We start from the raw sequence: 16,279 nt of genomic DNA, 5'->3' as shown, positions 1-16,279 counted from the left end.
CTCTGATTCATTTTGTTAATTTTTTCATGAAATCTTTTGAAGTTGTATATTTACTGACCAGCCGCTTTTTAGAAAATCCATATATGTACTGGGTGTTCCATAAAATTGATCCATATCTGAAACGGTAAATTTTTATCTTTTTCACTTTTAACTTTGTCTTTATTTACTAGAGTCTTTGAATGAAAAATTGTATATTTATTAACCAGGTGTCTTTTTGAATCTTTATACTGGATGTTCCACAAAACTGATCCAATTACCAACAGAACGAAACTTTCCTTAGGTATATTTGTTTCCATTTCTACAGTTTGTACTGAAGTCTGCAATATTTTTATGAAAAATCTTATTCCCTACTAACCACATGTTTTTTGCAATTTATGTACTGGGTGTTTCATAAAACTGACACAGGTGGACTAGGTTTTTCCTTTTTCATTTAACCAGATGCCTTTTTTGGAAGTTTGGAAGAAACTTTTCTTAGTCTTTCCCCGAGCGGGGCCTACTCTTTTTTGAAAAACGTTCTCAATAAACTTTTATATACGGGGTGTTTAAAAACTAAAGTACAGGGTGTTTCAAAAAATGTTATATTTACTAACCAGCGAGGAGAGCACCGCGGAGCGGTGCTCGGGCCGCGCGCAGCGCGGCTCGAGGGCCGAAGGCCCGAGAGAAAGGTCAAACTTCGCGTCAGCGAAGTTTGCCTACCTTTCTAGTGTATATTATAACTGTTGAACAGTTAGATAGAAAATTAAGAAATTTAAAAAAACTTACAAAACAATCAAAGACAAAGTAAACAAGACTGGTGGAGGACGAATTAATTAATTGGGAGTTTTATAAAGAAATGGAGAAAATTTATGGTAACGATCAATCAGTTAATCCAGGTGAGGCCATTGCTTCTTTTCAGAGCTCACAAAAAGAACAAAATTGAAATAAGTGACATACGGGATTTGCCTGGCCCATCATGCACTATAGTTAATGAAAATGAAAATATAGCCGAGACATCACAAACAGAATTAAGTAATTTAACAGTGACTGGCAAAGAAAATGTAAAACATTCCTGGGCATAAAAAGGCAAAGATTTGAGAGAGTACAGAAGACACTTATTACAGATGGAACAAAACCGAATAGCTGAAATTAGATCACTAAGACTAAGTATTCAGGAAAGTAATAGAATACAAAGAGAGAGAAACAATATTTTAAGACAAATCGCTAAAACTAAGAAATAAAATTCAAGGTTTTTATTTTTATTTATTTTACCTATGCAATGTATAGATTTACTTGAGAGTTCCTTATTGTTTTATTTATTTGTCCTATTTTTTATTTATTTTTTGTTATGGATTACATATATGTACTTTATTTTTATATACCTATTATAGGTCATTCCTTCTGTCATTGAAGTAGGTTTTTTTTAGTTCAAATAAATTATATTTATATAAATTTATTTAGTTTGTCGTGTTATTTTCGTCACTCTATCTTAAAAGCTTTAACCAAAATATATTTTAAGCCAATGTGGAAATTTTATAAACAGGTAAGTAATAAAGGAAATATAAAAAATGTACAGAAATAAATACAGATTCAACAAATATTTCACTTTATTTTGATTAAATTATGTTTCACATTATAGTCTGTTAAGCTATATTTCTTTTTTGAATAGCTAATTGCCCCCTCAAGCTCATTTCTTGGATATAAAATATCTACGTTCTCTACTATCTCGATATTTTCTAGTTCCTCTTGCATATTAAGTTCATTATGTTCTATTAAAAAATTGTGTAACACACAAGCACCTGCAATTATTTTGTTGCCTAGCTCAGGACTATTAATGTTCAAAAAATATAAACGTCTCCATTTATTTTTCAATACACCAAATACTCTTTCTATTATTGATCGAATTGAACTTAGTTTAGTATTATATCTTATTTCTTGTGCAGTCAAATGCCCAGTGTCCCGAAATGGACACATTAATTGATTAATTTAATGTGTGGGTAAGCAGAATCTCCTATTAGATGGTAGTTTAATGGAAGTAACAGGTTTTCGTGATCGGTTAATTTTTCAAATAAGGGACTGTTTCTAAACACCCTTACATCATGCATAAGTCCTGGCATACCCACAAATATATCTATCAGTTTTCCAGCATGATTACACACCCCTAAAAATAATTAGGTTTTGTTATAATTATACATAAAACTATTAATTACACATTACCCTGCAAATTGATCGAGTGTACTCCTTTCCTATTATAGAAGTCATGTTCATTACCCACAGGTTGTTTTATGGTTATATGGCACCCATCGACAGCTCCAACAATACCGGGAAATCCATGAGACCGATTCTGAAAAACCTGAAAAAAAAATTGAATTAAACATTATGGTTTCATAAAGAAATGTTTATTGAAAACTTATTAATCATTAGGTGAATATTGTATATAAAATTTAAAACTATTCACTCACATTTGATGAGACAGCATACTGATTTTGATTCGGGAAAATAATATAATCCGGCACCAGTTCAGCCAAACAAGTAACAATAGAAGTAAAGATACCATGGCTAGTACTTTTAGCTATATTGAAGAGATCACCTGCCGCAAGAAAGCTTTCTGGTTTTGCCAGCACCCATACAGTAAAATGTACCTTTTTTCAAAATTTATTTTATCGTTGGTGTGGTCAATTCTTGGGCTCAATATGTTAAGTAATTCCTACAATGGATAATTTTATTACAAACATTGTTTTGTCATTTAGATACATAGATATATTGATTTATTTCTCATGTTTATAAACAGACCTGAAATGCTCGTCGTGACATCCGAAAATGTTCTTTAAACAAATCATTTGTATATTGAGGAATCGTAACTTCAAAAAAATGTTCATTCCTAGTACGTTGGCCCCTTGGTTCCACTCTGCCCTCGTTTGGAAGTGGTTGCATCAGTTGTTGGGCTACTTGACCAATTATATTTATATTTAAATAATCATCTGCCTCCATAAGCAGAATTAATTGATTCAGATCTTGTTCCATTTTCAGCGTTTGAATAACACAAATTTTAAAATTGAAAAGTGAGGTTATTGTTAGGAATTACACGAATCACATCTACACAAAGCACGTTCAGCCGACTTAGTGATCATGACCAAAATGATAACTGATCGCTCAGTGATCGCTACTGCGTGAAGAACGCAACCAATATATTTATGGGAGGAACCGACCAAATGGATCAAAATATTGCATTTTACCGGATAGAAATTCGAGGCAAGAAATGGTATTGGCCTTTATTTACCTGGCTCTTAGACATAGCGATGCAAAACAGTTGGTTTTTGTACAACAAATCGCGAAAACAGAAGGTGTCGCAGTTAGACTTCAAACAAGAAGTAGCCAAAGTATATCTGAAAAAGTATCAAGTCTTCTCAAAAGGAACATGAAGACGAGCTGTTTCTATGGAGTCCTCTTCTATATGCCGTGTATCAAACGATATTAGATTCGATCGTATAGATCACTTTGTCCAACATACCTATCGAGGCAAATGAAAGACAGTGTTCTGCAAATACATGCAAATCTATAAACAAGACCATCTGTCGGAAATGCGATGTTGCAGTATATATAGACTATTTTAAAGCTTTTCACAAGCGTAACTGAAAATAAATACTACCAAATATATTGATAATTTATAGTACGATACAGATCGATACGTTATATCTATACTTTTCGTAGTATCGCTCAATACTAATAACAACACATGTACTTAATACAAACCGACCTACTCAATATTTAACCTAACTATCAAAGCACATACTCGGAAGCAAAGTATTAAAATTAATACAAACACCTACTTACCAAGGAGGAGAGAGGAAATCACAAATTATAAGGTCATGTAGGGTCATTGGGAACAAGGGTTATTGGGGACACTTAACAATATATTTTGCTACAAACATTGTCTTATTCGTTTAAACCCAGTCTTCCATCGCACACTATAGCGCCATCTATGTGCCCATGTAAACAACGACTTACAGAGACCTATATTGCAAATAACGGTTAGTAGAACTTAACCTCTAATTTTATTTTATATTCGTATTTGAACGTTGGACACGATAAATATCATAACTGTGTTTATTTAATACAGAAAGTGACCCATCCTCTACCATAAACCCAAAGATATCTTACATTTTATTCAGATTAAAATTTGTTTTTTAAAAACAGGTTTGTCTTGTTTAAAACAGACGTCTACATTTTCCCCAAAGATTAAATGCTTTGTGGTAAATACGGACACTTTCGAGGGGTAAATGGGGACACGTCACATGGCCTAGAAATGATCATATTGAAAGAGTATCGTGTGATTCCTTTCTCACCCGTATTACTATGATAGGAGAGTCGACAATCACTGTTCAACCTTCTATTGAAATCATAGAAAAGGTGTTGAATGAAAAAAAAAATTAAAAAAAAAATTAATTTTTCCTTTAAATACGTTTTTTCTAGGTAAGTAAATAACTTTGCAGTTTATTTATATATTTCTATTTGTAAATTAGAGTTTATCGTTGATTTTATTAAAATTACCTTATTTGTAGACTTAGTTACAATAGACTTAATTACAATAAAAATATTCTTTATGTGATATTTTATTTCTGCTTAATTCCTGTAATTACTCCCTATTTTCAGGTAGTCTCCATTTACCCCGAAAAGGGGGCTAAATAGGAACACGAAGATGGTTTTAAAAAATATAAGAAAAATGTACCATCCTCCAAATTCAAACTATGGATTTCTTATTTTCAGAGTATATTACATCTAATACAAAATTTAACTCCGTTTCTTCAACTCAGGTTTTCGTAAAGGAGCAAAATGTCGGAAACTTGAAATAAGTATCCCCAATTACCCTAACTGACCTTAAATACTATAATACGTATGATGATAATTTGTAAAAGAAGTTCAAACGAGTTTGTTCCAATCAAGAAAAGGAATATAAAAGGACAATAAGGAATTTTCAATTCTTAAATAATTCCGTTTGTTAGATATTATGAAAGATATATGTATAATACATATAAGACTGCTTTATTTGTAGTTTTATTTGTTAAGAATAAAGGTTTTATTTTGTTACGTTACTTGCGTTTTTTCGATTTTTTTTGTCGAATTCTTTTTAAATGAATTAGGTGTTTTTTAAAACCTTTTTATGTAGTTCACTTTACCCATAATTATTCATAAGTGAAAAATACATGTAATTCGCATATGTGATTCTCTTTACCCCAAGGTATGGGGTAAGGTGAATCACACTTTGACCAAAAAACAAAAAAAACTTATTTACCTGTGACAGTAGCACTAGTAATACTAACACTAATATTAATTCTATATAAATATAAAATAATTTTTGTTTTTGTTTTCCTAAATTTATGAATGTCATTTGATGTAAATGTCCAAAATCTGTCAATCTGTATATAAATATCAATAACTCAGTTTCTTGTGAGTAATCCACATTTATATTGTAAATTATTATTATTATATCTATAACTTATAGTGTAACTGAAGAAGCAATAAAATATTGCGAAAGCTTTTACGTAGAAAAAAGAGTTTCATCTAAAAAATTGGCTTTAATCCCACTAATAAGATTTTAATTATATATATATATACAAATATTGACGAAAACCAGAAGACTCAATTTAAGTTTGATTTAACTTTCATACTGATTGCGTGTAACTTACCATTTGATATAATAAATAGTAATCTTGGAAGTAGATTTTTTAATTATGGAAATACATCAGTAGATGTCAAACGGTCGTTCTCTTTAGATTAAGATATTTGATCACCGCCGCTAATAAGTTTCGCTGAAAAAGGGTAGAAACATACTTGATGATGCGATCTATAACAGATCTCATCCAAACTGTGGAACCGATAGCAGAGATGCGTAAAACATTTGACGTTTTGACAATGATAGAATGACATAACCCATGCCTTTAGTACGCGGCCAATTACGACAGCTCTAATTATAAGGTTATATTATACCAATTTCTTTTCAAAAAACATAATATTATATTAACAATCCCANATATATATATAAATATTCATCTGCCTCCATAAGCAGAATTAAGTAATTCAGATCTTGTTCCATTTTCAGCATTTGAATAACACAAATTTTAAAATTGAATAGTGAGGTTATTGTCAGTCAATTTCATTTTATGATACTAGTGTTAAAAGTGAATTATTTTTAGCACTAGTGTTACAAGTAAGTCATGTGATTTACCTTTAACCACTGTTATAAAATCACACTTTAGTACACGTTAAAAATTATACAAAATTATATTTTATGGATATTCAACAAGTATACCTTTTTACGTAAAATACCATAAATTTTTATAAAATGATGGAAAATTTGGGGTACAGTGGAACAAAAATTTTTTTTCTACAAATTTTGGTGGGGGGTGCTTTGCCCCCGGGCCCCCATAATTATTGTCGAAGATTTCATATTATCATCCAAAGCAGCTTAAAAAAATATAGATCCAGCCAAAAAATTTTTAAAATTTATTGAAAAATACAAAAGTTACAGCAAAAAAACCATTTTTAATTCTCAACTTCAAGAGCTAATAACTACAGTGTGAGCCCGGAGGAAAAAATTTTATAAGAACTTGTGACATTATTTTCTCATTATCTATCTATATCCGAGAGATTGCCCACCAGTTCCGGGACACCCTATATATAATAAACTTTATATTATACTGTAAATAGTTTACAAAAATAATTGTATTATTTCAACATTACGCACGGATATGAGCGGATTATCATTCATCGCGGTATTCGCAGATTGTTCTAGTTCTAATGTTAGTTTCTTTTTCCCGTGGAAAGTAAAAATATATATATGACTAGACCGGCCAAAGAGAGAAAGTAGTGATAATAATTTAGATAATTTAGATAATTTAGACTTAATTTTGAATTTGGATTGTGTTTATAATAGATTGTCGGGCGCCATCCGCGTTCGCGGAACCTGGATAATTTCTCCCGTACCGTCAGTTCATACACGTACTTTACTTTTCCTGTAGGGCGACTTAAATTACGTATTGTAATAACTGGGGTAATAGTAAAAACAGAAAAAAAATAGAAAACCCAGTCCTGGCTCTGGCTGGTTCGTAGAAGAAATCACACAGACAAACTCACCTCTCGGCAGGCTCACGACGGCAGCATACGTCGACACACTTTGCTTGAAGGAAGGCTGATGAATACACGTAAGTATGGGTTAATGAAAAATCTTTCCAGCACTAACTCTGTCTTTTACTTTGTAGGGGTCCACCACGACGGAGGCTCTTGGCGCGACGAAGAGTGTTAAAATGAAATAATAATAAATGTGTGACTTTGACACAGTTGGTTTTTGATTGATCTTTTTTTGATTTGATTTTAGGCACTCTCGGAGCGCCGTGCTATTAACACTAACAGTTACAAAATGGATAGCTCTGACGAAGAACTTTTTTATTTAAAATATAAGACCTAAGTTCCAGGTGCAAAATAATATATGAGAAGAGGGGAGTTTATGGAGAGTTTCATCATTTATTTCCTCAATTAAAAAATGACCCAGTTAAACACGCCTACCTTCGGACGTTCCATGAACAATATGAAGAAGTACTTATTTTACTGCACGAGGATTTGATAAAAGAAACAACTAACTTCATCTCCTTTTCATACCTTATATGTTTCAATTTACTTGCAGCTTGGCCACTCTTTGTTTGACGCAACTTCTTTGGACGACGAAAGTTGTCTCGAATTTGTTTTCATTTATGTCAGCTCCTTCGATCCGGGGAAGCAGGTTGCAACCTCTGGCGCCCTAGAGTAATTTCAAGACTTTCTTACCCTTCTCCGGAACTCTCTAGACTATAAATTTACCTCTCTGTAGGGCTACTATTTACTAAACACTTATCAATTCGAATTATTTCTAATGGAACACTAAGTTCATTTAATTCATTGACACTAAATCTATCCTTTAGTTTTACGGATTTAGGAGTATGTTTCAAAACTATCACGTACCCGTGTACTGTTCCCGGTACTCCTTCTCCTTCGACGACCGCCCGACTAGGGGTCCAGAAAGATCTGGTACTGGACAAAATCCTTCCAATTTTGTTTTATATGGGGATCAAGTTTATGGGTTAAGTAGTACTTTTGACAAATTGCCATAAGTGTTTGTATCGAAGTCAAACATCTTATTTTAATGTTATTCCTCCCATTTTGGAAGTTTACCTTAATGCCGGATAAATAGGTTAATTTATGTATATTATTTATTACTAATTACCAACATTAGGAATTATATTTATTAATTTTTTAGATAAATTTGTTATTAATTATTTTTTATTTTTATTGTCTATATTAATAAAAATAATGCAAAACTAAAATAGTATATTATTTAACGAGCGTATAATGTAGGCTATATATAATATAGCCATTATACGCGAGGCAAATACTATACTTTATCTACGATTACTCACTCATCATATTGTTTTAAAAAAATAATAATTTGTAGATTGGGAAACATTTATTTAAAATTAGAAATTTTTATAATGAATTATTTAAAATTAGCGTATGATTGGATTGCTGTTACTAGGGCAACTAAAGTTTATTTATTTATAAAATTAATTGTAAGGTTATGACNACATTTATATTGTAAATTATTATTATTATATCTATAACTTATAGTGTAACTGAAGAAGCAATAAAATATTGCGAAAGCTTTTACGTAGAAAAAAGAGTTTCATCTAAAAAATAGGCTTTAATCCCACTAATAAGATTTTATATATATATATATCCAAATATTGACGAAAACCAGAAGACTCAATTTAAGTTTGATTTAACTTTCATACTGATCGCGTGTAACTTACCATTTGATATAATAAATAGTAAGCTTAGAAGTAGATTTTTTAATTATGGAAAAACATCAGTAGATGTCAAACGGTCGTTCTCTTTGGATTAAGATATTTGATCACCGCCGCGAATAAGTTTCGCTGAAAAAAGATAGAAACATACTTGATGATGCGATCTATAACAGATATCCAAACTGTGGAACCGATAGCAGAGATGCGTAAAACATTTGTCGTTTTGACAATGATAGAATGACATAACCCATGCCTATAGTGCGCGGCCAATTACGACAGCTCTAATTATAAGGTTATATTAACCAATTTCTTTTCAAAAAACATAATATTTTATTAACAATTCCAAGTAAAATGTAGAAACAAAACGATTTCTTTGTAATAGCTGTTTTTTTCCTTTGTTAAAGGTAAAGCGAGAATACAAAATTTTGAATTGTTTAACAATTTCAATATATTACTTTTGTTTTTCAGATATCTTTTACACATCTAGATTTCTAGCATCGAAGAACATTGTTTGACTTTATTTGATAAAACTTTTTTATAATAAATTATTTAAAGTAAAATCAAGTAAAAAATATAGCAACCTATTTAATTTTGGTGTATATATCACACTATATAAGTCACTGGGAAACATAATTCATAGTGCGGTTTGGAGGGTGTTACAAGAACAATTATTGTATCCCTACCACATTTAAAGCCTACAAAGCTCTCCAGAAAAAGGGGAGTCTCATCTCGTGGTCAGCGAGGTCGCCAGACTTAAATCCTTGCGACTTTCAGCTCTGGGGACATGAAGACATTAGTATTGATAGTCGAAAAACATTTGAGCGAAAGATACTTAAGGCAGGCTAAATCATTCGACAGCAACTTTCAACTACTATCACTTGGAGCAAAAATATTGGACAGTTATAGGCAAATGTTAGACAAAGGTTCCTATATTAACTAATATCGATCATTTTTAGAAAGTTCATACATTATTTTCAAATTTGTTTCAAATGGAACACCCTGTATTTTATTGTTCTATTTTATTCACATATCGGTCCACTTCGACTTTTGTTAAGCATGTTCTACATATAAAATTGTTAGTTTTTGAAAATTTGCATCATTTCTGAAAAAACTAAATTTGTATTATTTTTGGTCGCACGAGATGGCTTTGGAAAAAACTGTCACATTGTCAGTTACTAGTATATATTTATTAGTTGGCATTCTATAAAATAAATTGTGTGGTCACTTAATGTTAGGGGCGAAATTATTGGACTTTAGGTTATTGGGCTTTATTTTTCCGAAGAACATTTAACAAGGTAATTTTCTTTACTTTTTTTTAAAAAATAAAAAATACCATGGAAAATTTATAAGAAAATGTACCGCTAATTATTCGCCGAAGAATGTGGTATTTACATGTTGGAGCCCTTTTACACAACACGCAGGAAGTTCCTGGATTCTTAAACAATTGTAGTAATAATGATGATTGAAAATAAAAATGTCGGTTGGTTCGTCGGTTATTTCTTAAACAGTTTTATTTCTTTCTTAAGACACTGCAGACTACAAACACAATCGCCATATTAATACACGTTATCTCTCCTTCCTCTTCTTCCTATTATAAAGACGAATTCTTACCAGTCGCACCGTCTGTGATCGTCCTACCAACTTACTAAAGACAATAGCTTTGTTCCTACAACAGTTTGAAACGGTCCCAAACTGTCAGACGCATGCGCATACACATTATAGCGTTCCAAGTACCGTCAATCACGAATTTGAACTACTAGTTTGTTGTTCCAAGAAGCCAAAACGACAATTTGCAAACTGTCCAAACAATTCTCGGATTCTTTCAGAACTATAAATTCAACGCATGCGTATTGTGATTATTTTGAATTTATTCGTAAACGTTTAGTTAACCCTACTTGTTAGGTTATGATTTTAAGTAAAATATAAGACGAAAGACACTGTGAAAAGGTAAGATTTTCATTATACCTATACTGAATACAAGACACTATGAAAAGGGAAGATTTTCATTATATATTGTATACTTAGATATTTTTTGAAAGATTACTTAAAAACTGCTACTTACATATTATTTTAGATGGATGAATCGTCATCGGATGATAATTTAAGCAACACATATCACTTGATTCATTGAGTGAAAGTAGTGATGAAGAATATCAATTTAATATATGCAGATAGCAGTAGACCAAAAAATGAAAATTATATAGTTGACACAGTAAGTATGTACATCATATTTTGAAAATCACCATCTTAATATTTTTGTTTTTCAGATATTCTGATAATGAGTTTCTAGAAAACTTCCGTGTATCTAGGATAATTGCGAATGAGGTGACACAACAATTTAATTCCAGTAATTATTTTTCTATAAATGTAGGAGAATATGATAAAATAACTGCATATGAACACACCTTAATATTTCTCTGGTATGCTGGACATGAAACCGCAAGCTTCCGAGATGTTGCAGATCGATTCTGCATCTCAATAATTTGCTTATGGAGAGTTATTCGTCGTGTCACATTTTATAAGCATTGAATTATCACCACAAGTAATAAAATGGCCATCAACAGAAGAAAAAGTTATAATTGAAAGTCATTTTCGAAACAATGGTTTTCCCGGCGTAATGGGTGCCATTGACGGGACACATGTTTGTAAAGATAGGCCAAAGGAGGACCCTGATTCTTACTTGAACAGGAAACATTACTTTTCTATACAGGTAGTATAAAAATATACACAAGCTAAACATAACGACTAACATTTTTATTATATTATAGGTTCAAGTTGTGTGTGACCATGAGCGTATCACAAAAAGCTTTTTTTGTGGGTTTCCAGGATCAGTCCATGATAGCCGGGTGTTTCGAGCTTCTCCATTATGCGACAACATCCACGACAAATGTGGGGATTATTATTTATTAGGAGATAGTGGTTACCAGTCTCCGAAACCTTCTGACTTCTTTCGTGATCGGGGACAATTACANTCTTCGGAAAACGAATTTGTGCCAATTTTTAGTCGCCAGTCCATAAAGCTGTTATATACAATTGTGTAATTTTTTCGTGATTTCTCTGGAAGTAATTCCAATGATGCTAATTTCGCGGCTTCACGAATTTCAGGAGGGGTGCATCGAATTTCATTTTCATTGTCAGAATTCATGGTTAAACACAATTTACATTAACAATTGAAAACTGCAAAATTACTGCAAAAGTTAAAAATGTTTTATTTTGCGAAGTGTTGTCAAATCACATTAGTTTACCATAGTAACAACAATTCAAGCAAGCTCGATTCTATTTTGTAATGCGGTCAGAAGCTATGAGGGATACGTATAAATATTCATATTCCACACCTGTGGAATATGAAACTCATATTCCACGGGTGTGTAATATGAGTTACATTATGTACTTACTATCACAATTATAATGCGTCTATTATTAAATAGTCGTAGATAAATAAATTTTTGACAAAATTCATTCATTAATTTATCAAAAAATTTATTTAAAAAAATGATTATTTTCAGTGACAGGCATAACTATAGGTACCATCTCATAATATAACACAACAAAAATAAAATCAATGTATAAAATAGAAAAACAAAACATAAGAGTTAACAACTTAAAAATAATAAGGAAAAAAAACACTAATTATAACTATCTAACTTGTAACTGGTCACTAATTATTATAAAATCATTAAAATTATCAGTAGATAAATTGAAGTACAAAAAATAAACAAATTCTGATTTGTACTGGAACAAAATTTGATTAACCACATATCTATGTATTTCCCTGAAATGCAATTTCAATTAATTTTTGTTGATTTTTATGAGTATCTAACTCAATATTGAGTTTTTTCTTCTCTGTTTCCATTCTTTTTTCCTTTCCCACTTGTCTGGTTCAAACTTTTGTTTATGTAGTAATGCGTCTCTTTCTTGTAACGCAAGTTCTCTGGATCGAATTTCAAACCACCTCTCATTTTTTTTTGTTAAGTAACCGAAGGTAGACTGTTTTAGTGAAATAACTACTCGTTTCCTAGTGGGGGCTAAAGCAGAAACAAAAAATAATGTATTACAAGTAATACAAAAATGTATAAGTAGGGTAGTTTTACCGTTTGGGAGTCTCCCCCCTCCACTTTCTGGCTTGGGATGACCTTGAGGCCGAAGGCCGATGACGTTTGTGTCTGGATGACTTTGAGGCTGAAAGCCGAAAGTGACGTAGGTTGGTGACTTTCATTTGACATTGCATTGCAGTTAACCTTGAAAGAGGCCGAAGGCCGATGACGTTGGTGTATGGATGACCTTGAGGCTGAAAGCCGAANTTTTCAGATATTCTGATAATGAGTTTCTAGAAAACTTCCGTGTATCTAGGATAATTGCGAATGATGTGACACAACAATTTAATTCCAGTAATTATTTTTCTATAAATGTAGGAGAATATGATAAAATAACTGCATATGAACACACCTTAATATTTCTCTGGTATGCTGGACATGAAACCGCAAGCTTCCGAGATGTTGCAGATCGATTTTGCATCTCAATAATTTGCTTATGGAGAGTTATTCGTCGTGTCACATTTTATAAGCATTGAATTATCACCACAAGTAATAAAATGGCCATCAACAGAAGAAAAAGTTATAATTGAAAGTCATTTTCGAAACAATGGTTTTCCCGGCGTAATGGGTGCCATTGATGGGACACATGTGTGTAAAGATATGCCAAAGGAGGACCCTGATTCTTACTTGAACAGGAAACATTACTTTTCTATACAGGTAGTATAAAAATATACACAAGCTAAACATAACGACTAACATTTTTATTATATTATAGGTTCAAGTTGTGTGTGACCATGAGCGTATCACAAAAAGCTTTTTTTGTGGGTTTCCAGGATCAGTCCATGATAGCCGGGTGTTTCGAGCTTCTCCATTATGCGACAACATCCACGACAAATGTGGGGATTATTATTTATTAGGAGATAGTGGTTACCAGTCTCCGAAACCTTCTGACTTCTTTCGTGATCGGGGACAATTACAACACCGTGAAATATAATATATTAATAGGAGATTGTGTCGAAACAGATATATTATTGAACACTGTTTTGGAATTTTAAAACAGAAATTTCGGCAACTGTTTCATATAAAAATGAAAAAAATACCTGATGTTATCCATTTTATAAGAGCGTGTTGCACTCTTCATAATTTAGCGATGAAGGATGAAGATGAACTTAGAATTTGTTAATGAAGAGCAACTAGTGTATGAGGGCCTAGTAGCAATAGAGGAACATGAATGTATGACGATGACAGAGATGGAATAGAAATCCGAAATCATTTATGTAGACATGTACTCCCTAATTATTAATTTTTAATTATGTATTTAAATAATTGTTTAGACTAGTTTAGTTTATTAATGTTATTTTGGTTTGTTGAGTTTTTAAAACATTTACAGATTCATTCATAAATAATAATTTATTGCAATAATAAACAAAATAAATATTCGAAAAATAAACTAATTGATGTAATACAAGAAAACAATAAACTTAATAAAAACAAAAAAATTGTTTAGATGCTTCTACAAAATTAATATTCTTATGTATAGTCGAATCGCAAATTCAACGTATGCACGTCACTAACCTGATGGAATTGATTTTATATAATAATGCATAATGGCAACATAATTTTCAATATTTTGTCGCATTAAAACAGTTAATTAAGGTATCAGTAGTATATACTAGAGTGACTGAGTGTGTGAGTGACTAGTGTGACTGAGTAATGTATGATTATATCCTTAATTTAAATGAATCTGATTTGACTGACAGATGACGTGCATGCGTTGAATTTGCGATTAGATTGTAGGAAAACATTACAATATTGTTTGCGTAAACGTATCAAGAGAATTATTTTGTTTTTTTAATATTTCATTCCTTTCCTCCAACAATCTATTTTTATTTTGCAATTCCCGTAACTTCTCACGTTCTACTACCATTTTTTCTTCAAATTGGTCTTTACACAATTTTAAGCGCTCGTCATAGTATTTTAATTTATCGGTTCTTACATTTTCTAATATATCATTTCTAGTGTTTCTTTTTCTTTTTAATATTGTTTTGTATTTTTTACTATTATTTTGCTGAATGTCTGTTCTTTCCTCTTTACTTACAGCGGGTTCTTCAGATTCTTCACATTGTTGAGAAGTTGATGGTACATCATATCTGTAAAAATGTAAAAATCTTTGGAAAAATTATCATTATCAGCATAGTGAAATTAAAAATAAAAGACAAAACCATTTTAATTACAAGCAAATAGTTCACATAATTAATACTAATTAGTATTCCTCCATCTTTGGAAATCACAATACCTTGCTCCGTTTGATTCACTAACTGCATTTGATGTTTGAATTTCTATAGCTGAATCTTCTGTTAATAATAATTCTGGATGTATATTCCTTTTTCTGCCAAAAATCTCATCAAATTCTTCTGCATATTCAAACGTTTTTCTGTCTCGTCCAGTTTTCTTATTATTATCACATACATATTTCTTGTAGTTTCTTTTTAGCACACGCCACCTATTTTCACATTGGGCATCTGTTACATTTATAGGTAATTCCTCGTTCATTAAATTGGCTATAATTTCCCAAAATTGTTTCATTGATCTAATTTTCAGTGAACCTACTTGGTTCCGATATTTCTTATATAAATAAATTAAACTTTTGGTCTCATTTGCAGTCCATATTTTATATTCTCCACTTTTATTCTCTACTGAATATTTTGTTCATATACCATATCAGGAGTTTGTACAATTATGTATGTTGGTGTATCTAAAACATATTCACTTTCAATAAACAATAATATATGGGTACCTATAAATGAATTATACATATATACCTTCCATTTTATCAGTTTGAGCGGTACTTTAATTTATTATTGATCTTGACTTTAATCACAAGTCACTCGCTATTTATTGTACAAATTAAGGTTAGAAATGACGAAACGTCAAACGTAAGGTCACGTTCCTAGTAAAAATATTTGGATTCGATTTGAATTTAGTTCAAAACTGGACATGCGCACAACAAATAAATCCCAAACTGTTGCAAATTGTTACTAGGAACAAAGCTAATGGTATAACCACAGAGTACCCAATACAAAGGCGAAAGATAGCCTTCCCGCCAAAACCAATTTTCAATGCGCATGTGCAAAAATCGCCATTTTCTAACTGGTATATCTGTCAACGTCATTATTTGCTCATTTCTAGGAACGGTGTCAAACGAGTACGTTTGTGATTGTTTATGTTATTATAAACATTATGGTTTTGTGCATAATTAGTGGTTATAAACAAAGTGTTGCTTATCAGGATTGATAAAGATGTCTCGTAAAGGAGGAACTGTTTGTGCTTTTCGAGGATGTTCATCCAAAACGGGCGGAATTGTATCCTTATTCTCTTTTCCAAAAGATTCTGTGAGGTACGTAAATAAAGTAGCTTAGTTTAGTGTGAAATTTA

The 16,279-nt window shown here is 31.6% G+C and overlaps 1 protein-coding gene across 2 annotated transcripts in view; it reads right to left on the bottom strand.

Annotated features, from left to right (window-relative positions):
• Positions 1-15,895, bottom strand: part of LOC108914340 — a 36,080-nt gene extending 20,185 nt beyond the window's left edge. Inside the window, exons 1-3 of one of the 2 annotated variants that reach the window (XM_018720134.2) lie at positions 15,667-15,889; positions 15,141-15,599; positions 14,360-14,994 (exon numbers count right to left, since the gene is read on the bottom strand). In XM_018720134.2, the coding sequence (XP_018575650.1) occupies positions 14,649-14,994; positions 15,141-15,430 (636 nt within the window). In that variant the 5' untranslated portion in view covers positions 15,431-15,599; positions 15,667-15,889 and the 3' untranslated portion in view covers positions 14,360-14,648. Of the gene's footprint in view, positions 1-14,359; positions 14,995-15,140 lie in introns of those variants that run through there. The other variant, XM_023455682.1, reaches the window with a different exon arrangement.
• Between the last annotated feature and the right edge of the window lie 384 nt (positions 15,896-16,279).

Source organism: Anoplophora glabripennis, unplaced genomic scaffold, assembly GCF_000390285.2.
Source record: "Anoplophora glabripennis isolate ALB-LARVAE unplaced genomic scaffold, Agla_2.0 scaffold840, whole genome shotgun sequence".
Lineage (NCBI taxonomy): Eukaryota > Metazoa > Arthropoda > Insecta > Coleoptera > Cerambycidae > Anoplophora > Anoplophora glabripennis.
Note: the sequence above shows the minus strand (reverse complement) of the source record. Positions and strands in the feature narration are given on the sequence as shown.